The sequence below is a fragment of the Myxocyprinus asiaticus genome, chromosome 18 (genome assembly GCF_019703515.2).
Source record: "Myxocyprinus asiaticus isolate MX2 ecotype Aquarium Trade chromosome 18, UBuf_Myxa_2, whole genome shotgun sequence".
Lineage (NCBI taxonomy): Eukaryota > Metazoa > Chordata > Actinopteri > Cypriniformes > Catostomidae > Myxocyprinus > Myxocyprinus asiaticus.
Window position 1 is genome coordinate 23,823,288 of NC_059361.1, and position 25,099 is coordinate 23,848,386.

General features: G+C 37.0%; 1 protein-coding gene across 5 annotated transcripts in view; it reads right to left on the bottom strand.

Annotated features, from left to right (window-relative positions):
• The window catches only part of LOC127455951 (rho family-interacting cell polarization regulator 1-like), a 137,043-nt gene that overhangs the window by 101,253 nt on the left and 10,691 nt on the right, over positions 1-25,099 (bottom strand). Inside the window, exons 1-2 of one of the 5 annotated variants that reach the window (XM_051724155.1) lie at positions 14,198-14,318; positions 9,992-13,126 (exon numbers count right to left, since the gene is read on the bottom strand). The exons of 1 other annotated variant lie outside the window; for it this stretch is intronic. In XM_051724155.1, coding sequence (XP_051580115.1) covers positions 9,992-10,078 — 87 coding nt within the window. In that variant the 5' untranslated portion in view covers positions 10,079-13,126; positions 14,198-14,318. Of the gene's footprint in view, positions 1-5,855; positions 6,180-9,991; positions 13,127-14,197; positions 14,319-25,099 lie in introns of those variants that run through there. 3 more of the 5 variants (XM_051724152.1, XM_051724151.1, XM_051724156.1) reach the window with 3 other exon arrangements.

Consider the following 25,099-nt stretch of genomic DNA (forward strand, 5'->3'; position numbering starts at 1 on the left):
GCAGCTAACCTACATCCATTTCTGAGAAACAGAATCCCACAATAAAAAAAATGAGGAATAAATACTGATTGTGGGCTGACTAGCCTTTTGGATTCAATGACACTTCTGGATTCTCAGTTGTCTCAAAGAGTTAAGCAGGTAATACAGACTTCATTTAAAGCCTGCAGCAGTGTTTGAATTTTAGTGACTGTATGGTTACATTTTTTAACCAGTAACAGTCGACTGGACTCTCTTCAAGAAGCCCTGCTCAAGGCATGCCAATTGTCAGAATGGTCAGCCAGGACACACCTCTGGGGTGTGGGAGAAATAATCTGTAGACTGGAGTGTAGAGAAAGAGGAAGGAAAAATTGCCTACTATGGACTGGTTTCTGACATGCGTGTGTGAGACATCATGCACAAAGAACCGAACGCGCTTATGGCAGAAAGAAAACTTATGTTTGGTTACATTTAAATCTGTTACCTAAACAAGTGAGCTCTAGAATTACAGAACACGTTTGACACACACTGTTTGGATGAGCTACTGAGATGTGTGCACATTGGAATGACTCATGTGGATAAGTAACAAAAAAGACCAGATAGTGTAAACAATGGTCAAACATACCATCTATCATTTTCTGTGAACACTGAACTCTAAATAAACCTCTTTTTAAATGACCCAGTAAAGTTGTTTTAAAGACTGGATGTATTGTGTTTCTTGAAGAAAAAAAATACATAACTAGGATATGGCCAGCAGCACTTTCTTTTGCTCATCACTTTCATCGTTATTGTTGATCAAATCATCAGCTAAATTAGACTCCTTTATATCAGTCCAGCACAGCACAAAGGACAGATTGTGTGGCCCGTGGTGCTGCCCACAAGGCTCTAAGTTTTCCAAAAGGAGTCTTCCCACACTCTTCTCAGAAAGTAGTCTGGACAACACAGCCTCACGGTTAATAGACAGTCACAAGATTCACAGCAAACCTCACATCCAAGTTCAGAAATACAGTAGCACACCACATAAAGAAGTGGAAGCGAATCCTGAGACACGTCCGTGTTAAAAGAAAAAAGGCATTTTGGCTTTTCTGTTTTTCCATGCCATGTGATGCAGATAGAAAAGCCTACTAACATATGGGGCAGGCTGTACTGTGTTCTGTAGACCATCTAAAATGGTCCCAGTGGCCTCATAGGTGCTCATCTCATGTGAAGAATTGACAGTCCACATCATGGTGCACCTCTCCCATTTCACACCAAACTAAATGTGTCAGTTTGCATTGATCAGAGTTTCTTATGGGTCGTTGACAAAAAGGCTGCCTGAGATGATACAAATTAGAAATCTTTTATAAATATAGTTTAAAACACATGTATCAAGTAGAGGTAGACCGATATATCAGTTTTAGCAATTAATCAGGGCTAACAGTTAAACTATCTGTAATGATATTTTTCCCCTCATTAGTTTTATTCCTTATCAATAAATCTCATCTGGTGAAATATAAACATATAAATCTCTGAATATATAGGCTATAAAAGGATTCACTTGGTAAATACTAGGCTTGGGATCGATGCCTTTTTCACACATCGACAATCTGAAGATTTCCCCGATGATTATCGATATACAGTGGCGGCCAAAATTTGGAATAATGTACAGATTTTGCTGTTTCGGAAGGAAATCGGTACTTTAATTCACCAAAGTGGCATTCAATTGATCACAAAGTATAGTCAGGACATTACTGATGTAAAAAACAACACCATCACTATTTGAAAAAAGTCATTTTTGATCAAATCTAGACAGGTCTCATTTCCAGCAGCCATCACTGCAACACCTTATCCTTGAGTAATCATGCTAAATTGCTAATTTGGTACTAGAAAATCACTTTCCATTATATCAAACACAGCTGAAAGCTATTTGGTTCATTAAATGAAGCTTAGCATCGTCTTCGTATTTGTTTTTGAGTTGCCACAGTATGCAATAGACTGGCATGTGTTAAGGTCAATATTAGGTCAAAAATGGCAAAAAAGGAAACATCTTTCTCTAGAAACTCGTCAGTCAATCATTGTTTTGAGGAATGAAGGCTATACAATGCTTGAAATTGCCAAAAACTGAAGATTTCATACAAAAGGTGTACACTACAGTCTTCAAAGACAAAGGACAACTGGCTCTAACAAGGACAGAAAGAGATGTGGAAGGCCAGATGTACAACTAAACAAGAGTATAAGTACATCAGAGTCTCTAGTTTAAGGAATAGATGCCTCAAATGTCCTCAGCTGACAGCTTCATTGAATTCTACCCGCTCAACACCAGTTTCATGTACAACAGTAAAGAGAAGACTCAGGGGTGCAGGCCTTATGGGAAGAATTGCAAAGAAAAAGCCACTTTTGAAATAGAAAAAAAAAGAAAAGATTAGAGTTGGCAAAGAAACACAGACATTGGACAACAGATAATTGGAAAAGAGTGTTATGGATCTTAACCCCATTGAACTTTTGTGGGATCAGCTAGACTATAAGGTGCGTGAGAAGTGCCCCACAAGACAGCCACAACTATGGCAAGTGCTACAGGAAGCGTGGGGTGAAATGTCACCTGAGTATCTGGACAAACTGACAGCTAGAATGCCAAGGATCTGCAAAGCTGTCATTGCTGCACGTGGAGGATTTTTTGATGAGAACAATTTGAAGTAGTTTAAGAAGTTCTGAATATTTTTTCAAATTGTAATATACATTTTTCACATTATTAATGTCCTGACTATACATTGTGATCAGTTGAATGTCACTTTGGTGAATAAAAGTACCAATTTCTTTCCATAAGAGCAAAATTTTTACATTATTCCAAACTTTTCGCCACCAGTGTATATATTGTGATTTTTTTTCATATATAAATAGGACATTTCTCAACACAACTTTGGTAAAGTGTGAGCAGCAAGGTAAATCAAAGGGGGTTGCACAAGGATGCATCTGGCAGATGACATGGCGTGTTTTAAAATTCAAAACATTTATTTATTTTCTACAAAGGTACGCACACACAGCCAACGCGCAGCGTCAACATTCTAAAGTGCCACGGAGCGCAACTCGCATAGTTTTCCATTAAATTCGACCCAAATCATTATCAGAGGACAAAGATTATTTACTCTAGCCATCACTGGATGATATATTGTGAACATGTAACTTTCATAGAGCCTATTTTCAAGTATGTTGTTTTGTGGTTTGACAGTTTGAATGCAATACCTATTTAACGCTACATACAGAGAAATTGCATAATAAACATTGCCATTTCTAATTGTTCAGTTTTCACAGTTTCACCACTTTCACTAAACTGCAGAAAACTCATCAACATCACTTTGTTCATTCTTGAAGAAGTACAAAAACCTTCATAACTTTGGACTACCATCTCCTGCACCGCTTCAGCTCGTCCTGTCTGTGTGGTGTGTTTCTGAGATACATGTTATCTTGTGGTCTCCCAATGTTATTAAGCCTCACTGTTAAACAGAGGCCAACTGAGACAATTGGACAGCATGCAAATTGGGCTTCTAATTTAAATGTCGGCTAATTTTAAAACATTGATGCCTCAAAAATATATCGATAAAATAGCATGCCGATCAATAATCAATATATCGTTATTTTATGCCATTCCTAGTAAATATAGATAAAATAAATCTATAAAGCATTGTAATGTAGCCAAGTCTCTGTCATTTCAAAATAAGATTCACTGGTGTATTACGGGCTTGTTTGTAGTTAAAAGTCTCGCATAATTCACCAAATGTTAAATTTTTCTGGTTATTATGAGGATTTTGGTTGCACAATAAACTGCTTTTGGGATTTTATTTATTTGGACTCTTGTAGACTCAATGTATGTGCCCTTCTTAGTAAGGAAAGACAAAAATCATTTTTTTTATTATTCTTTAAATCGATTTTAAAAAAAGCTATTGCCGATTAATCGGTTATCTGCCTTCCCCAGCACCTTCGTTTTCGGTATCGGCAGAACCCACTATCGGTCGACCTCTGGTATCAAGTTCATAGAAATGTAATCTTTGTGTTCATGTTGATATTAAAAAAACATTTATAGTTTTTTTTTACAAAAAAGGAGACTTAATGGAGAGCCTGGGTAGCTCAGCATGTATTGACGCTGACTACCACCTCTGGAGCCACGAGTTCGAATCCAGGGCGTGCTGAGTGACTCCAGCCAGGTCTCCTAAGCAACCAAATTGGCCCGGTTGCTAAGGAGGGTAGAGTCACATGGGGTAACCTCATCGTGGTCACTATAATGTGTGGTTTTGTTCTCGGTGGGGCGCGCGGTGAGTTGTGCATGGATGCCACGGAGAATAGCGTGGGCCTCCACACACGCTACGTCTCCGCGGTAACGCGCTCAACAAGCCACGTGATAAGATGTGTGGATTGACGGTCTCAGACGCGGAGGCAACAGAAATTCATCCTCCACCACCCGGATTGAGGCGAGTCACTACGCCACCACGAGGACTTAAGAGCGTATTGGGAATTGGGCATTCCAAATTGGGGAGAAAAAAATAAATAATAGTGGTGTAACCATCAAGTAAAAGGTATTGTATAATTTAATACCTGTGTAGTGTACACAACTTAATCATTAGTTTAAAAATGTTAGGTAAAATATCATGTATGTTGAGTCACAAATATAAAGATGTTTTTGTTGGGTTACTCAATTTGACCTGAACAAAATATCAGATTTTTTTTATAACATTCACACAGTCATGAGGGTCTAAAAGGGTCCTATGTGTTTTATGTTCTTTTGTCACAAGTTAGCAGAATAGTTACCTGGATGTTACACCACCTGACTGGTAAACAAAATATATATATATATATATATATATATATATATATATATATATATATATATATATATATATTAGTTTCACTGCTCATTTTATTTGGAAATAGTCATAAAAACTTATTCTAAACTACATATGCCAACATTTCACTTTCCAATATCATCAGTTTTAATTATGCTTTTATTTTATATATATTTATTTATTTTTACTTTCTCCAGACGGTTACACCACATTTTTACTTTATGCCCCAGATAAATGATTATTTTCATCACAGAAGAGGTGTATTCAATTAATAATGTTACACGTATCAATCAGGCTAACAAAATTCTGATCCGAGTATCTTCAGAGATTCTCCAGAGTAACACAAGTAGGTTATTAGAGCCTGCCTTTCCTTGCATACGGGGGGGGGGCCAAATCAATGGGATTAGGTTGTGAAGGATTAGCTCCATGGGATATTCTCTAAAGCAATTGAGTGGCTATAACCGAGGAGGTGCAAAGAAAGGGGCTTCAAAGCAATAACACAGTGCTGAGGTCTAGAAATGCAACGTATACTGGGGGAAAACGTCAGCCAAACACAATCTGGCCCCACAACACGAGTCTGACTTGCTCGAAACCACCAGACAATTTATTTCCGCTATGTTATTCCTAAGTATTAATATCCGAGGTTACGAGACTCTTCTGTCACATCTATTACACACACATACACCAAACAAAGCTTTCTTTGTCATCAAAACCGAGCGGACTGAGCTCTCTACTGCCCGTCTCCACCATGCCAAGGGGCTCTGAGAAAGTCTACCATACTGCCATGCACATGTTTCATAATACTTACAAAATGCCAATCATTAAAATACAATACGTACACTCGGCTTTGTCAAGTAGCTATAAAAAACGTTTGTATTCAGTTTGTGTTGGCACTATAATTTACTGTCTATTGTAGCTTATGTTTCCTTGAGAACACTTCGAAATTTCCCCATATTAGGTACTAAGTAAATGTAACGCTTCAAATATTAATTGAAACACTCAAAGTATTATTCGAATCAAACACACATCGTTAAAACTGAATTACTGAACGATGAAAGTACATACATGTCTGTCGCCAGGGTGGGTATCATCGATGTTTAAAATCCAAATCCGCGCGCTTGAGTTGATGCTTTCAACTGAATAGAACGAAATGAGTTCCTTGTGAAACAGTGTAGAATCTCGACAACGTATCCTTGATATATCTGTATACACAACGTATCCTCAGTCCGCTGCATGCACGAGGCTCGCCTGTGTCACTTTCTCCCTCTGAAGAAAGCAAGACCGTGGGCTTGGTCCTGTCGTTATCTCGCAAGGGGTGTGGACAAAACACATGCAAATGAAAAGACGTCCATCCCCAGCGTGTCCACCTCACCCCCCGGCCTGCGTGGAGAGAGAATCGGGGGTCCTTGTTTTGATACAAGGGGAATTGAGATAAAGTTGGACAAGGAGATTGTGTAAATATCATGTCCTCTGAACGGATATGTGCGATCTCCTTTACGGAACGTTAACGTCTGTCCAACTGCACACATTTACTGATTAAAAATACACTTAATGCACGAGTCCTGTTCAAAACAGAGAGGGGGCAGGGAGAATGGGAGTGACAAAGATCTGAGCTTTTTTTGGCCTCTTTTAGTGAAACCCAAAGATGTGTAATACTCCTCAGAAAAACGTGTCCACCCAAACACTCCCCACCCCAGCACAACCATCAAAAAGGTATTGGCATCAGGGATAGTTAGCACTAAAAATAAAATTATGTAATCTTTTACTCACCCTCACGTTGTTCAAAACCAATATGACATTCTTTCTGCTGTGGAACCCAAAGGTGATATTATACACAATGTAAGGGACTGGAACTTTTTTCTATTCTATACAATGAAAGTGAATGATGACTTAAGGCCAAAGTATACTTTGCGCGTCTGCGTTGCAGATCACTCATAATATGTGTGACGTAAATTTAGTAATAATCCAGTCTGTCTGTGCGCATCACCTGTGCATGTGCCGGCCATTGACTCTACTAAAAGAGTATTACAAAGAAGTTTTAGTGGGCATGCATCAAAAGCGTTCATATGCTCTCGCGGTCAGAAGAGTATACTCACAAAGGCAAAGCGGTCGACCAGGCACGAGCCGATCCGGAAAGTTCAAAATCTAAGTATACTTTAGTAACTAACTATACTTCGTTTTTCTGCATTCCAGATCGGACCGTGCTCGACCAACCGCGTTACCTTCCAAAGTATACTTTTCTGATCGCGAGCGAATACAAACGCATTTCATGCATGCGCACTATGGTTTGTGATACTCTTTTAGAGTGGTGCGTGGTCAGGCTGGACGGCTGTGCTGATGACGAAATTTACATCACGCATACTGTCAGTTCCTATTCATAACATTCTGCCTAACATTTCCTTTTGTGTTCCACTGAATAAAGGAAGTCATACAAGTTTGAAACAACATAAGGGTAAATGACGACAGAACTTAGCCTTGAATGACTGATGTGCAAAAACATTGCCCCACACAACACTCTCCATGCTTTATATAGGGTGTTGAACCATATGCCAGGCCATAAAGTAATAAAAATGAGTCATTAAGAGGAATGGAATTTATTATCACCAAATAAAAGCACATTTTGGCAAACACGTTTATATAAATAGGCCACATAGTAGATAGCCTCTTGATGAGGAATGTAGCTACAGGTTAAATTATTGGCTGAAGTTGTTGCATGGCAATTAGCACACCAGGCTATAGTTAGAAACTGTGTAAGGGCAGAGTATGAGAAATGGAGATTAATCTAGGATGCAAAGCTGAGGAGGCACCTTTTTCCAAATGATCGAGGGCAAAGTTTAACCACTAGTAGCATGTTAATATTACACAAACCTATTCAAAGTTTGTAGTGTGAGCCTAGTGTGACACTAGAATTCTCTACCTTAAAAACCAAACATAAAGTATTGTTGCATAACTGTACAAGCTACAATTTTAAAACCAATAGTTTAAAAGGGGAGATAGGGAGTATGTGGCTTTGGAGTGTAAACAAGATAAACAGGGGAAAGAGCCTAAATTTGAATCAGAGTCAGAATGAGCTTTATTGCCAAGTATGCTTACACATACAAGGAATTTGACTTGGTGACAGAAGCGTCCAGTGCACAAACAATACAACAACAAGACAGAAATAATAAAAAATTGAATAAAGAATAAAAATAAGTGAATAGAATATAAAGTTTATATAAAAATACAGAATAAGACAAAAATATATGTATACACAAATACAATCGGTTATATACAGTGCAAGGGAAAGTAATGGCAGAAGAGGTAGGATATGTTAAATAAATATAATTGTCTAAGCTGTGTATTGCACATAATTATTGCTTAGTGGGGCAGTTTTAACTGTTCATGAGATGGATGGCCTGAGGGAAAAAGCTGTTCCTGTGCCTGGCTGTTCTGGGAAGGAAGTACAACCTCTGCTGGGCCTTTTTCACAATGGAGTCAATGTGGGTCTCCCACTTCAGGTCCTGTGAGATGGTAGGGGGGTAATGCTGGGGTGTTTCTCTTGAAGTATACAATCACCTCCACTGTTTTGAGCATGTTCAGCTCCAGGTTGTTTTGGCAGCACCAGACAACCAGCTGTTACACCTCCCTTCTGTAAGCAGAATCCTTATCATCTTGGATGAGGCCGATGACTGTAGTGTAGTCTGCAAACTTCAGGAGCTTGACAGAGGGGTCCTTGGCGATGCAGTTGTTGGTGTACAGGGAGAAGAGTAGTGGGGAGAGCACACATCCCAGGGGAGCACCAGTGCTGATCGTACAGGTGCTGGAAGTGAATTGCCCCAGTCTCACTAACTGCTGCCTGTCTGTCAGAAAGCTGGTAATCCACTGACAGATAGACATGGGAACAGAGAGTTGGTTTAATTTAGTCTGGAGAATAGCTGGGATAATGGTGTTGAAAGCCGAACTGATGTCCACAAAAAGAATCCTTGCATATCCTTGCATATAAACAGCAAGAAACATGATATAGTACTTACACAAAATACACATCATGTATGTGTGACACATGTCCCAAGCCTCTCCCAGAGGAGATGTGACTGGACACATAGGCCTTGGCCAGTTGTTGCTGCGGCAACATTGCAGGCAGTACCAAAGGTGATGTCATGTATTTGAAGAGAGGGTAGATGTGGCCACCTGCCAGCAAAAGATAGGCCCAGAGACTGAAGAAAGGGATCAGTACATCCTTCCCATAGTCCCCTCTTTACCCCTCCCTGTTTGCCCCCTATTCAAACCCAACCGGCTGTTATCCCACCATCTGAATTTTAAATTCACTTCCCTAAATTAATGCTGCACACACACCCCCACTCCCATTCATCCCACTCTGGGTTAGTCCAGGCAAACACACTACAGTGTACCCACTGCCCAAGGCTAAATCTTGGTACCTAAATTATGTAATTAGGACGCCATAATGCAGTGCAAAATCCAGGCCATGTGCTGACAGTGCAAGAGATGTGTGAGTTCTTCATCAAATAGACTTTAATGGCCTTCTTTAATGGATTTAACAATATAATCATGGGGTTTATTATTGTGGAGATTCTTACATTTCATACCGCTATACTATTCTTGGGGGTTTTAATTCATACATGTCTTATGTCTTTGTTATCTCTGGTTTCATGCATACACTCTTAGAAGTAAAGGTTCGATATAAATAAGAACCCTAAAGGGTTCTATCGCTTGCTTCATATCTGGAACCCCTAAAAGGTTCTATATAGATCCCTTTTTTAAGGGTGATGATGTTGATGGCCAGAACTTCAGAAGTGCTCTGAATTAGGTGAAGGTCTTTGCTAAAAACCCATGGTCTATTAATATGGCTTCTTCAATAAAAAAAAAAATACATAGGCCCTAATTATCATATTTTTGTACAAGACAGTAAATCTACAAACAACAAATATACACAAGTTGAGAAATTGAAACATTTCCATCACATCCTCTCTTTGACTTTGGACATTTGACATATACATGTAGCTATTGAATAGATAGAGCTTGATTCATTTCTTTATATCAGTGCAGTTGGCTTAATTCAATGCTCTGATGTGCTCATGGAAACTTGTTTTTATTTTTCACATGTTTTCTAGATGCAAAGAAAATGAAATTGTAACATAACCTTGTACCAGGATTACTAGTCAACCCATAAGAGATTTTAGTGATTCAAGTTTAAAATTATTTACCTCCTGGTGGAGAATATCGCAGGTCTGGATGAAACAGTTTTGTCGACATTTATTCTTTGTGCATGCTGAAATAAATATGTAAGTCATAAATGACAAGGAGTTAGGTCAAAATAAATACAAATAACATAAAATTTATCAACAAATTAATTTATAAGTCTTACTTACCAGGGTAACGTCACCCTCAAGATATCAGCTCAACCGACTTTCCGTGGCCGTTAAAATTTGAAATAGGATCCTCACACGTTTTGATCACTTGCTTTAAATGTACCTTTGCACTATGTAGATAGGAGGAAAAAAACAGCCCTACATGCTCAAGTTTTTTTGCTGTTCATGATAAACAACATTTTTTGAATTTTTTGTTGAATTATGAGTCAAGAATAGACTATAGACTGTATATTAATATTAAGATAAACCTGTCATCTAAAAGAGAGAGGACATTGGATCTGAACATCTGTAATTTGTTATTTTCTAATCAAACCCAAAGCTCTAGAAGTACCTTGTAAAATCTTTATTTTTCTGTAGTATGAAATGCAAATGCAACAGTAATGTAGTGTAGTGTTCAAAACTATTTATAAACAAAACTTTCAATAATGTAATTTATGCATCCGCATATACAATTGTCAACCCAAAAACCCTTTTGTGCAAAAAGGGTTCTTTTTTCTGTAAATCTTTGTAAATAGAACCTTTTTGGCGTAAAGTGTTCTTTGGAGCTGAGAAAAGAACCCTAGGGTTCTAAATAGAACCCCAAAGAACCTTTTTTCTAAGAGTGTACAATGGACCAAAAAAAGGATTTTATACACTTATGTGTCCAAATGTGTCCAGTGTGAAAAAAATCAAGATTTAATAGTGTTACGGTGTTTACCAGATTACACTGTTTAATCGCACTAAAATCCTGTTAACACATATAATGTTAACATTTTGTGGCTATACTTTTGAATCAGTTTGTATTTTAATGTTTATTGACTGGCCCCATTCACTTTTACTGTGACTTACCGTAAGCACGATTTTTAATTAAAAAACAAAACAAAACAAGGGATTGTTCCAAATTATTGTTTGTGGTAATCAACATTATGCCACAAATGCCGTCAACTGAGCTTAACTTGTGTTTAACCCGAAAACTTTCTGTAGGTCACATTTAAAAACAATATAAACCAAATGGCATATATTTTATATGATAGTACAAGCATACTTTTCAAGCCAAGCATTGAAAAATAAATTTGTTACAGTAGGTTCCAAATGATAAAACAATAGATACAGTATACTGATCAAAATCAAGACAGAAAGCATTTGGACACTTGTTTTATCATACTTAAATATTTTGGGTTCAATACAAGTTAAGCTCAATCGACAGAATTTGATTCATAATATGAATTGGGGGTTCCAGTGAGACACTTCAATGGAAGTAAATGGGGCCAATCTGTAAATGTTAAAATTCTCAATTTCAAAAGTATTACCACAAGACATAAACAATATGTGTGTTAACATGATTTTAGTGTGATATAATCTCTAACCTTTTCTGTGTACATTTTATATCCAGTTTTACAACTTTGTTGCCAAACCCTAACATGACTGTAAAAATGACAATATAAACAAATTTACAGCTTATATAATCCATGAGTTTTAACAGAAAAATGTACATAAATGCTTTTATACAATTATAAGCTTCACATTTCTGCCTTTTAACCCTCCAAAAATGTGCCCCATTCACTTCAATTGTAAGTGCCTCACTGTAACTTTGATTTTTGCTTTTTTTAAAGAAAAGGAGGGACGCGTCGACATTCTTTTTGTGGTAATCAGTATTTTTCCACAAATGCTGTCGATTGAGATTAACTTGTATTAAACCTGGAAAATTCCAAAAAGTATGAATGTCTCTGCATTATATTATAAAATATCAAACCAAATGGCTTTTATTTTCATGTATAACGCACACTTTTTAAGCAAAACATATCACAAAATGTCTGTTAGGTTTAGGATAATAAAACAATAGATATATTGTTCAAACATATTGGTACAGGTCGTCAAACAGTTAATGTGATAAAATACACCCGTGGTTCCCTGTGTGAATTTCCGGGTTACTGACTTGCTTGAAAGTCACTGCAAAAATGGCTCAGAAAAGTGTAGTTCTGAGAAAAGCCCAACGCAAAAAATCATTTTCTTACTCAGTATTTTTGTCTTGTTTTCCAGTAAAAGTATAAAAACGTTCGTAAAACAAGATATATTTACTTGACAAGCAAAATAGCATAAGATACGTTTTGTTTTCAGAGAAATCTGACAAAATTTTGCCAACTTTAAGCTTAAAACAAGAAAACAAACAAACAAAAAAATTATTTTCCCTTTGAATCAAGTTTATTTTTCTTACCCCACTGGCAAATAGTTTTTTCTTGTTTTAAGCATAAATCTCACTAAATTTAGTTAGATTTTTCTCTAAAATGTCAGGTACAGTATATATATATATATATATATCATATATATATATCCTGTTTTAAGAATGTTTCGATATTTTTACTGAAGACAAAAATACTAATTAAGACTTTTTTTTCCCAGTTTGTTTGCACATGACACTTGCTTTTATATTTTGTCTTGAATGCAATGACATTCAGACATTTTTATGTGGAATTCATTCTAAATCATTCTTAAGTCCAAAAGTGTCCGAATACTTTTTTGGGCCACACTGTATTCCTCCTCTTACCTTTGCTTTTGTGATAGTCATGTCATAGACAAGGTCTTCTAGCGTGGCTCAGCCCTGCTTTTAGATTGTTGCTATCTGGCTGTCAATCTCATTTTGAACCCAAACCCCCTCCCTGCTCCTCCTCCATGCTCATTAACCTCTGAACTCCAGTTCGTGCAACCTGCCTGTCGGACTCCCAGTGGGAATGTCCACCATTTATGGAGGGGGGCAGCGTTTGATCATTACTTTCTGTCCTTCTTTCCTGTCTTCCCTCTCTGTTTTATTGGCTCTTTAGTTCTATAAGGATTCCATGTTTGTTGGATGTTGCACTGGTTTACTTCTCAAAGAAGCCTGAACCAAAAATTATAATAGTCTCTCTTGCCATTTCTCTGCATCCCCTTTCGGCTGAAAGCAATGCTCAAGGATTTCCTTTTGAAAGACACAGCACACCAATTGTGTCTTGAAAGCTATAAAAAAGAAAGGAAAAATTAAATGAAAGACAGACAGAATGTCAGTACAAAAGCAAGTGTTGATTACAGCCTATAGCTGCTGAACACAAATTAAGATTTATAGAAGAATATTTCATCTCTGTTGGTCCTTTCAATGCAAGTGAATGATGGCCAGAAATAAGAAAGTCCAAAACGCAGATAAAAGCAGCATAAAAGTAATCCATAAGACTCCAGTGGTTTAATCCATGTCTTCTGAAGCGATATGATAAGTGTGTGTAAGAAATCAATAATTAAGTACTTTTTAACTATAAATCTCCACTTTTACTTTTACTTTTACATCTGAAAGTGACGCCTGTTTAGTTGCACTTTCATATCTAAAAGTGAAAGTGGAGATTCACACTCAGAGACCATTCACTTGCATCAAAAGGACCAACACAGCTGTGATAAATCTGTGTTTGTGTTCAGCAGAAGAAAGAAAGTCATACACATCTGGATGGCATGAGGGTGAGTAAATGATGAGAGAAGGCCAACCCATAAGGCTAATTCTTCATGGGTTCCCTGTGGAATTTTAAATTATTTTATTTGATAAAAAACTAGCTGCCTAAACTGCCCACAAGTTGCTAAAAAAGGTCTACAACACAGATATGCTTGACAAATCAACCGTTGAAGTCCCTATGAATCAAATTGTTAGTAAAAAGCACAAAATGTTTTTTTTTTTATTTGAATTATGCCTATGTCCTTTATGTTATAAAACAACACAAACAACAGAAAGTTTCGTTAGTAATGTTAACCACAGACATTATCTTACTCATCATAAATTGACAACCACTATTCTAAAAACCCATTAGCAATTCCTAAGGGAACTCAGTGCTCAAAAATGCTAATTCTCATCTGGGTTTTAGTGCTGTAAGCTGAACAGCTCTATAATATGAAGCCTTGTTTAGTCTTCTGTTTAGCCTCATATATTTAGCCTTCTCAGGAACCTTTTCAACATTTGTCAACTACCCTTATAGAACCAACCCACCAACCCACTCACTCACTCACCATAACATGCTGACCAACACAAAAGAAAAACAAATGTGTACTAACCCACACACACTGCATGCCACCTGTTCACTCCATCTGCTACTTTGGTATTTCATAACTTGCACACACAAACATATCACAATTAACAAGCACACAGACATATTATACTTCATACTTCAAGCCAATCCATAAAAATACATATAGTTTTGAGAGCTGGAGAAAATCTCAGATGGAAAAGGTGTGATAAACTCGCACCCTGAGGCATGGGGTGGTCTATTTGGGTCAGGCATCACCAAAGCTCTCATTTCAGGGCTAGAGGAGTCTGTGTGTACACTTGCCATGCACTTATATGGACTGAAGTCAGAGTAGTGAACAATGTTAGCATTGAGATATAATATCAGCAGAAGGGTTATTGTCCAAACAAAGCAGAAATCTAGAAGAACTGTTTTTATTACTATATTCTGTAGGGCCATGCTAGCACTCTGTGTATTGACCTTTGAAGATATGGTACTTTAGACTAGGCTGACCATTTAGTCCACCAGCTGTTCATTTAGACTAGACAAATCTAATTAACAGCACTGAAGACATGAACGGTGGGCTCAAGTACCTTCCTTTGAAAATCTTTGCCGCTTTCTCACAACATGGTTGCACGGGAAGTCGGCATGTGTGTCCAAGAGATACAGTACCCTAGGATCAGACACATTAAGCCGACTCACTGACAGTCGCCATCTCCCATCAGACATTTTTGCATTCTTAGAACTCAAGTGTGTTTACCTTCTCCTGTGGCACAACTGGAAGTGCGTTCCATTAACAGCATGGGAGACCTGTGTTTACATCCAGCAATGAAATCAAGAAGTAATTGTTTCACATAATCAGTGACGAGCACGATTTGGAGGTTGCATTTTCCCCTCTAATATTAACACCACTTATGGTTAGGTTTAGGGTTTCGGTTGGGGGATTCAGTTTATAAAATATGAATTCCTCTTCATTATAACAGCCTGTACAGCTGAAAACAACTCCGGGAACATTTCACCCGGAAAATGGATCTCACATGTGCCCATACTCCCAACAACGCTTACTGCTTTGGCCACTGGGGGCAGTGTTTCTAATATCAGTAAGCACAGGCCGATTTTAGCTATAGAAAATTCAACCTACTGTTTCCAATTTCACTGTGAGATCAGTCTGTTTCTACTCAGGCCCAGTGTCACTAGACTTGACCATATTAAAAAAATACTTTCATATTTTGGAAACAAAGTTTCCTTGATCTTTTGAAATAAAAGAGTTCATTATACTATGAAAACACTGTAACATTTAGAAAAAGAGCATCTATTGGAACTAAGTAGCAAAATCAACTTGTTCTGCAACTTTCTGACATAAGACAGATAATGACTGCCCACATTTACACATTAACAACACCTATTCAGGATACAGAAATTTGACCCAAGCAGTCATGAAGAGGTATTATTGGTACCTCAAAATAATTCTGTGTTTCATACAAAGTCGAAAAGTCATAGGGGTTTGGAACAAAATGAGGGTGAGTAAATGATGACAGAATTTTCGTTTATGGGTGAACTGCAAAGACAGCATTACAAAGATTCTACTATTGAAGGATGAAACAGTTCAACTGTATGGCCCGTTTAATTCATAGAAAGGGTGGGAAATTATCCTGAAAAAAAATTATAAATATTATTGCACAAAAACATCAAAAGTGCACCTCAGGGAAAAAGTTAAATGATTAAAAAATTTGTGATATGACCCCTGTAATACAGTAACCAATGGAAAACTCAGTCGTACCAGTCAGTCACTTTTCACTGAGCCACTGTACAGAATGTACAATCTATCCCTGTTTGGGCAGTTAATTTCTGGTGGCACTCTTTAAAGTTCTCCATAAATGACTGGTCCTCTAACCCCCATCACCCTTAAGACCTTCAGGCAGGACAGAAGACACTGGGGCAGATCGCTGACCCTTCAGCCCAGTTAATCTTTCCAGCCTGAATTCCTCTTATAGATTAAAGCAGGGTGGAACCTTGTCGACCAGGCCATAATAACCTGCTGATTGGTCCCTTCCCCTGGGCATGCTGCTCAGCAGGCAGAAAGGAAGTGCAAGTGATGGCATCTTGTGTGACCTGGCCAGTGAGGACATCGTCAGCACATAACCACACTCAGAGACTGTAAAGGAGTATGTCCTGGTACACAAACTAGTTAAATATGGTGTGGAAAGTTTTTGTTGTTAAAATACTCTTCTATTCCACCTTAACCTTGTGCGACCCTGCATCCTCATAACAGGACATTTAATTTTGGCTTCCCTGTAACCTATATATAATTTAAATTAATTTAAACCGACTATCCTCATATCAGGAGACTTTAGGCTTTCATTTAATGGTTAAATTATCAAAGCATGACATCATATGACAAAACAAGATGGTGCCAATTGCAGTAAAATGCTGCTGTGTGAGCAGACCAAACAAAAGTGCATCTGGTAAGAAACCTCATTAAGTTTTTACATTGAAGATGTGCCAATTTGAAAATGTCAGTGATTTATCAGGAGAAAACATACTTGATTACTTTGTCCTTGTACGAGGACATTGGGACTATATTTAGACCCAGTGGGCATAATCACCATTGGGAATGCTGCCTTCGAAGGTTGTATTTGGAGATAAGATTAAAATAAGGTGCCTTTCAAACTGTTCTGAGATCAGTGCATTCATACAAAAAACTCTGTAGGTTAAGCCATTTCAATTTCAACATGGTTGGCAGCCATTGGACTATGTTGGCCATTACTTTGATTCAGAATTGATGAAGATCATTTCTGATATTTCAAATGCTATACATTTCCTAGTAATTCCAGTGTCGACTAGCAGCTTCAGAACCGTCTAATTGACTAGTCTCGCACATCCCTAATTTTAATATTGGTAACTTTATTGTATGTATACATTTCTTAGTGATGGAAATGCTATATTTTGTTTAACAATGCAGAGAGAGAACTTTGAGATTTTGTTGCCAAAATAGAAAAAAAAAATGTAATATAAAATGTGATACACAAAGCTGACTTTCTATAGCTTGGCATTAATTAAAAATTCCAAAACATACCGACTGGCAAACTATTTGTTGTTCTTAGAAATTAATTTGTTTGCATGGTTATCAGGTGCAACTAGTTACAATTCATAAAGGGAAATAGAAAATTCACACAGCAATCTCGTCCAGGTCTCAGGAGGTTAAAGCAATATTTCACTCCAAAAATAAAAAGTCTCTCACATTGAAGCTACAAAAATACATAAAGCAAGGGCATAGCAGCCGCGGGGGACATGGGGTACACATCCTCCGCACTCTTTAAAAAGGTGATTTGGTACCCCGCACTTTTTCAAGCTAAACCCATACCAAGTCCAAATGGTGGATTTGTATACAGTATTCTTTGCGTTTTGTTACTTTTGGCTGATTGAGCAACCATCCAGCCAATCACAGGTGAAATTCATGAGGTCTTTGTGTCTTGTGAGAGCACATATTTTTGTTTTGTTTCTGTTCTGCTGCGTGTCTCTCTGTCTTGCGTCATTCCCCACCTCTTTGTTTGCTTATTAGTTCATTAGTCACAACTGCCCTGTCTGTTAACCTGTTTGATTTCTCTCCCTATTTTAGTCTCCTCGTGTGTGCTGTCCAGTGCGAGTTCGTCTTGTTTCACATCTCATATCGGTCCTGTTCCCTTTACCTGATCTATTCTGTCAGTTCTGGTCGGTCCTGGTCCGTATTCGTCTGCCCCAGTCCCACTTCAGAGGGTGACTGCATTGGACTGCGTTTTTCCCCCTTCGGGCAGTTTATGTTTGTTTGTTTTTTGTTTTTTGTTTAAATAAATTCCCTTTTTACTCTGCATTTAGGTCCTGCCTCTGCTGATTCCTGACAGTTTTTTTGTGTTAAATTTATAAAGATATTTTTAATATCAGCTCCTGTTTTTTACCTCTACTTTGGTGTACATCCGACAAACTGTAAGAAAAAAGGATCTGCTGTATTCTTAGAACACTTAGGCATTTTACTGAAGTGAATAGATATGTAGATGCTTTTTATACATGAAAACTGTGGTGAACCATCAGACCAGATGACATTCCATGAATCAGTTTATGGCAGAGCCCCTCCCTAACTGTCAAGGCAAAGAAGAGTGGCTCCATTTTGATTGGATCGTGGCAGGACCAACACAAACAAATGCCAAGCACAGCCACCAGATAAGCTGCTTGGACAACTACCAGATACTTCAGAAAGTAAGGCCCCGGACCTTCCAAGACATTGGAGAAGACTTCTCATTGGTTCATGGGTGGTGTCTTAGCAACATTTTAAACATTTTATGTTGCAAAAGCTGAAACAAAAAACCACAAAGACAAACCTTTACACACAAATTTTTATTCCTAACATGGACACCAACTGCAACACATCCACTCCATGATTGTTCACAGAACTGTTTATGTAAATTGCAGTTGTTCAATTAGCACAATAGTTCACACAAACTGAACTATTGTGGTATAAATTAATGCATGCATAATATTTAATCTTTCAATATCATGTTTGGTCTTTATATCTTCAAAGAGTATTTTGAAGAGGTTTGGAAAAGGAACAATGCATAGATGACACTTTAAAGACATTGTTCTAACTATGTATTTTAAAATATGCAAATGTTCCACACAGAGAAGGGAGGGTGAGCCACACTGAATGGGCCCCCTCCAATCTCAGCAGCCAATCATAACCCTGAAACAAGAAGTGACAAACTTAAATTTTCTGCTCATCAGGAAGGTATAAAACTATCCTCCGGATGACCACACCTTTGTTCTGAGTTCCTGGCTGTTCAAGTTTGGGAGCAATAACAGGATAATAATCAACATCCCGAGTCCCTGTCCAGAGGGTCATTAACAGGATACACTTCTAAAACACATTTGTTCTGGTCTCACTTTACGAGAGAGGCAATAACAGAATAATAATGAACATTCTGAATCACTGGCCTGAGTGGTAGGAGATGTAACAGAATATAAACCATCCAACAAGCTAAGTATCACTCCATGAGAGAAAGGATAACAGATCATCCATTGTCCTCAGTGTCCATCCGAGAGACAGTAGAAGATCGACCAAGTACCAAGTCTTTCTATAAGAGACTATTGCAACTGCAAGTTCGGAATCCCTATACCAGAGAGATAACAGCGACAAGGTTAAGTTCTGGCAAGCAAACCCTCTCTTCAAGTTTCGTGCATCTGTGTGTTCCAGATGATGAATCGTGCACCAACATAATGGCAGTATATCTGCGTGTTCCAGATTGCAAGAACCTCTCGGTGCTTCCAGGAGATCAGCATTCCTCAGCTTCTTTGTGTCCAAGACTGTTGAAATGGAATCCAGCTCCTTCCCCACTGTAACGTGGTTCTGAGCCCCAGTGGAAGACGTCGCGGTCACCGAACTCATCGATCGATCAAGGCAAAAATAAATATCACTACTAAACCTCTTTCCAGAGAACTTGGCATTAGTGTATACTATCAGTTTATGATTTTCTAATGTTCTTTAGATTGCATAACCTGTGTATCAAATGTCTTGCAAATAATCTTTGAGTTATTGTTTCAATAGGAATAAGGTTTTCACCTTAAGAATTAACAGAGAAACCACATTATCTTTCATAAGATAATAGTCATACTTTGCCATTGCTACATCCAATTCAACCACTTGCATCTTTCCATCCTATGCACATTATTTACCTACTCGTTTATTTTATCTTTTAGCATATTACTACCATTTTGTTGTTTTTGTTAGTTATTCTTGTTTATCTTTTTGTAAATAAAACTCACATTATTACAACTGTGTGTTAATTGTGTTGATGATGCAGAAGAGCTCTAAAGGGTTAGGCTGAATCTCATGAATCCTTCTGATTAACCAGATGACCAGTTCCCTCCAACTACATATTTCTAATTTATTGAATGGTCCATTTGGAATTTCACTTTTACTGTTAAAGTGAAACTCCTTAGCTGGTGCCCAAGGATGGAGGGAGGGGCCGTCTGATATTAATAAACACACACACATACACACCTTAAGTGACGTGTGATCAAAAATCACCACATACTTTGGTGTCAGTGGGATTCTCACTACAAAACGTATGGACGTTATTGAAACTCATAATAATATAAGACTATTATTGTTGTTATTATAAAAGTCATACTCAGCAGCTCACTGTAGGGATTTAATTGATTTACTTTGTTCTTATAATGCTTAAAACCTCTACTAAAGTCTCTTTGTAGGTCTGTAGACATACACATTTTAAAGGATTAAAATTTTCTTTTGATCATTGATTCAGTGACTAACTAATTTCACAAAAGGCACTCATTTGTCACCACCTTCTGGCATCACCAGAAATGGTCACTGAATGAATCATTAAATGGATCTGAATGAAATTTGGTGAATGTAATCAAATCACTGGAGCCACTTCCCACAATGCACAAGCACAGAGTAAAAAATAAAAATGTGCACATGCACAATTGTCATTATTGTAATTGATTAAATAATTTATTCAGGACCAGCTTGTGCTCAATCTTTTATTGTCATGTGTGAAACAGAAGCAAGTGCTCCACAACATGCCCTTTATTTTGCAGCTAGTTTTGCAAAATTGTGCAATTAATTTTCAATACTTGAATCTTTAAAATACTACAAATACAAGTATATCATACTTACATATTAATATATACTGTAAAATATTAATTCTGCACTGTAAGAGTTGGGCTTTTATGACTTTTATGACTGCTACGCCCCTGACATAAAGGCATCTTAAAAAGTAATCCGTATGACTCCAGTGGTTTAATCCATGTCTTCTTAAGCAATCTAATACATTTTGGGTGAGAACAGACCAAAATATAACTCCTTTCTCACTGTACATTTTTCCATTGCAGTCTCTAGGCATGATCATGATTTCAAGCTCGATTACACTAACTAGTGCTTGATGCATGCGCAGATGGCACTAGGAAGTGTAATCGAGCTTGAAATCATGATTGCCAAGGAGACTGCTGATGTCAAGATTTATAGTGAAAAAGGAGTTATATTTTGGTCTGTTCTTCAGTAGACATGGATTAAACCACTGGAGTCTAATTGGTTACTTTTATACTGCCTTTATGTGCTTTTTGGAGCTTCAAAATTTGGGCACCATTCACTTGCATTGTATGGACCTACAAAGCTGAGATATTCTTCTAAAAAACTTTGTGTTCTGCAGAAAAAAAGTCATACACATCTGGAATGGCATGAGGGTGAGTAAATGATGAAAAATGTTTCATTTTGAGTGAACTATCCCTTAAATATGCAGAAATAACTATAAGTAAGCCATTTGTAGGATTATTCTCCTGAAACTAAAACTTGTGGTGCATGGTCCTGATCCAGGTCCGGTAATTAAGTGCCAACAAAAGGTTTCTCACTCAAGCTTTCTTTAATGTTCCTTTTCATAGCAGTGCCAGTGAAGAACTGCTGAGTGTCTGTTATCCTGAGAAAAGTGATGGCAATGAAAGAGAGAGAAAGGGGTAGAAATGGGGAGGCAGAAGTAAAAGGGGCAGAAGTAAAAGAGAAAGTGAAGAGTGAAAGCAAAGCCTGCATTGGGGATGCAGTGAGCTCATGCACATTTACTTTTCGCATGAGCTGATCCACTCACGAAGAAGAGCAAGAAAGAGAGAAAGAAGGAAACAAAAAAGATACATATATAAGGTTTAAAAATTTAAATCAGGTGCCTTCAATGCTTCCTTAGTGCAAATAAAAGCAAAAGTGTGAATTTATTCGATGTTATCAGAACATGCAGGGACAGATAAGCCATTAGCAAGTTAATTTCCCTGAAAAGTGTAAACATTGTGGTGCTATCAAAACATTGCTCTATTTTTTTGAGCATCCCAACTAACTTGATACAGCAACATTGGCACAACCAGTGGCATGATTTTGAGATGGATATCTGTTTATCCAACCAATGTATGAGAGAGGGCAGTGTTTGAGAAAACTATTTGAAAACAGTTATTAGTTTTGCAATTCCGTCTGGTGGCACTACAGTGGCACAGAAATTTACATAAGCTTTAAAAAATGTATTTCAATCCTGCTGCCTTCATGTGAATAAATAAAAGAATATTTTCCCTGTTTCACTCTCTGCATTTAGAATCCCTTCTGACTTCTGCTCGGCAAAAGCATGACAAGTGTCCTACCAAATAATATAGTTCTGCCTTATTAACAGCTGTAAACAAGGAAGGCAACAGAAAGAAGCCATTTGCATTTTCTTTTTTGTATTTATTTGTGACTGTTTCCTGGTGTTGAGGTGCTTCCTGTTAACTCTGCACTGTAATGCCCTAAAAAGTTTATGTTTATTATTTCTCTGAGTCAAGCTTTAGCTTGACTTTTATATATGTTGAATTGTTAAACTTATAAGGAAGGTCAATAGATTTCTGGATATGAATGAATTTAGCCTTTTTTGTAAAAAAACATTTTCTCCAATCTCCTTTTGAATTGACCTGCTCTATCCCTACCTAAAATGTGCTATAAGACTATTTACAACTTGTTAAATCACTACACACACAGTCATGATAACATAACTAATAACATAATACATTATACATTCAAAACTTTTCCATCACACTCTGCTTTTGGGCAACAGAAGCTGACATGAAAATCAGAGACTAGATTATGCAGATATAGGCAGGGTTGGGAGGGTTACTTTTTAAATGTATTCCACTACAGATTACAGAATACATGCTGTAAAATGTCATTTGTAACATATTCCGTTGATTACTCAAGGTCAGTAACGTATTCTAAATACTTTGGATTACTTTTTCAGCACTGGTTGATTTTTTCACTTGTTTTGACTATAAAAACTCTGCCAGTACAGTAAGACAAAATACACATGTTAAAAATACATTCTCTGAAAAACCTAAATATCTTATGCAGTGTTGTTCCTAAAACAAGATAAATCAAACTGATCTTGTTTTAAGGATTTTTAGATATTTTTACAGGAAAACGATACAAAAATGATTATCAAGATTATGATTTTTGCCCTAATATCAAAGGTATTACTAGAAAAAAAGGAATTATGATCTAAAGTGAATTTTCTTGATAAAAAAATATGATCATGTCTGGTAACGTGCATGTAAAATGTCTAGAAATAGCATTTTAGCTTAGCATAAAGCTGACAATTTACACAAGGTTTATTTCTATTTCTTCTGCTCCAAACTTACTTCAAACTTACTTCTCTGTCTGCTCGTATGAATGTAACACATCATAAGAAAGTGTTTCACTGCTGTTCAAATGCACTTTGGATCGCATCATTTATATGTATAAATGTTTTCCATCTGAAAGGACTAAATATTAAATGAAACAAATGACAATAAAATGCAAAGTAATCTCTTCAGTAATCAAAATACTTTTTGAATGTAACTGTATTCTAATTACCAGTGATTTAAATTGTAACTGTAGTGGAATACAGTTACTTATATTTTGTATTTTAAATATGTAATCGCGTTACATGTATTCCGTTACTCCCCAACACTGGATATAGGCTCCATTGAGAGTTAAATAAAATATCGATGATTGAAATTGAAAAAAGTATAAAAAGTTGCATCTCCTTTTGCAAAAAGATAACACACAGAACATAAACTTATTCTTAATGTGGACAAGGTCTACATGTAGATGAGACAAAAGTGTGGGATGGTGCATCAGTTGTTCCTTAAAAAAATGTCTACATTTGTGTCACTGTGCCTGATCATTTTCTAACAGAAAAACAGAAAACAAGAGATACGAAAATAGAGCTATTTTCCCTGCAGGCTGAATGTTATCTTTCTGCACCCACAATAGAATGCCTCACTCCCTTCAACAAAGCATTCATTATAGTCAGATGTGTTGTGCAGGTGTTTTATTTACTTGAGGTGCTTTTGTCCTGATTGTTTCTCTTTCCACTTACGTCACAATACATAAACAGCTGAGCTTTGGTAAAGTGGTAAAGACTGGAGAAAACCCCACATGGTCATTGCTCTCAAACTGACTCTGACAGAGAGGAAGGGAAAATAAGAATGGAGACAAAAAAAAAAAAAAACATTAAACATTAGTCCTAATAAAATAGATTGTCCATTATTAATCTCAAATAGACAATACAATATATTAGAATGCAACAAAGAGATGGACACAAAAAGCTCAAAAGGTCTAAATTAGACAGTTAGAAAATATATATCATTTGGTCTAAAATCTCATTTTAGACGAAATTAGAGAATTAGACAAACATGAGGCTCATGAGTCATGACCACTTGCTCTAATGGCAGTAACCACAAAGGCAAAGCTAGAAACACAATCAGACCAATGGATTATGAGCAAACATTGCCCTCCACCGGACAATCTGAAAAAATAATGCAGCATGTCTGACATGCACAGACTCAAGATTCTAACATCACCTTCAATGTCTATGGTGATTAAAGCACTACTCTATTAATACCCCAATAAACACAGAACAGAGAGAGAATGGTAACAAGGCCTCCCATTGTAAATAATAATAAATACATTTATATGTATCACAAATAGTTCACATTCTATTAGCAAAATTAAAACATTTAAAATCAACACATTATGATAATCCACAGCTATTTTCAATGCTTTCTTTAATTCATTTATTCATCACTTATTTGTTGATTTGACTATATTGAATTTTTTATTACAGTAAGTGTATGTCGGTAACCAAACTGTGCTTGATTTTTGTTCTGTTTTTTTTTTTTTTTCTGTAGCATGAATACAGCACTGAACAAGGCCTTTCATGTACAGTCTTCAGCTCTACACAGTGAGTGAATAGGGGAATAACAGCAGGCAGTGTGGAAGTGAAGGCCAGACTGTTAAGAGCAGATCATACTTATGAAACTGTAATATTTATAGGAATATTCTGGGTTCAATACAATTGGCAAAAAGTTAAGATCAATAAACTGCATTTGTGGCGTAATGTTGATTACCACAAAAAAT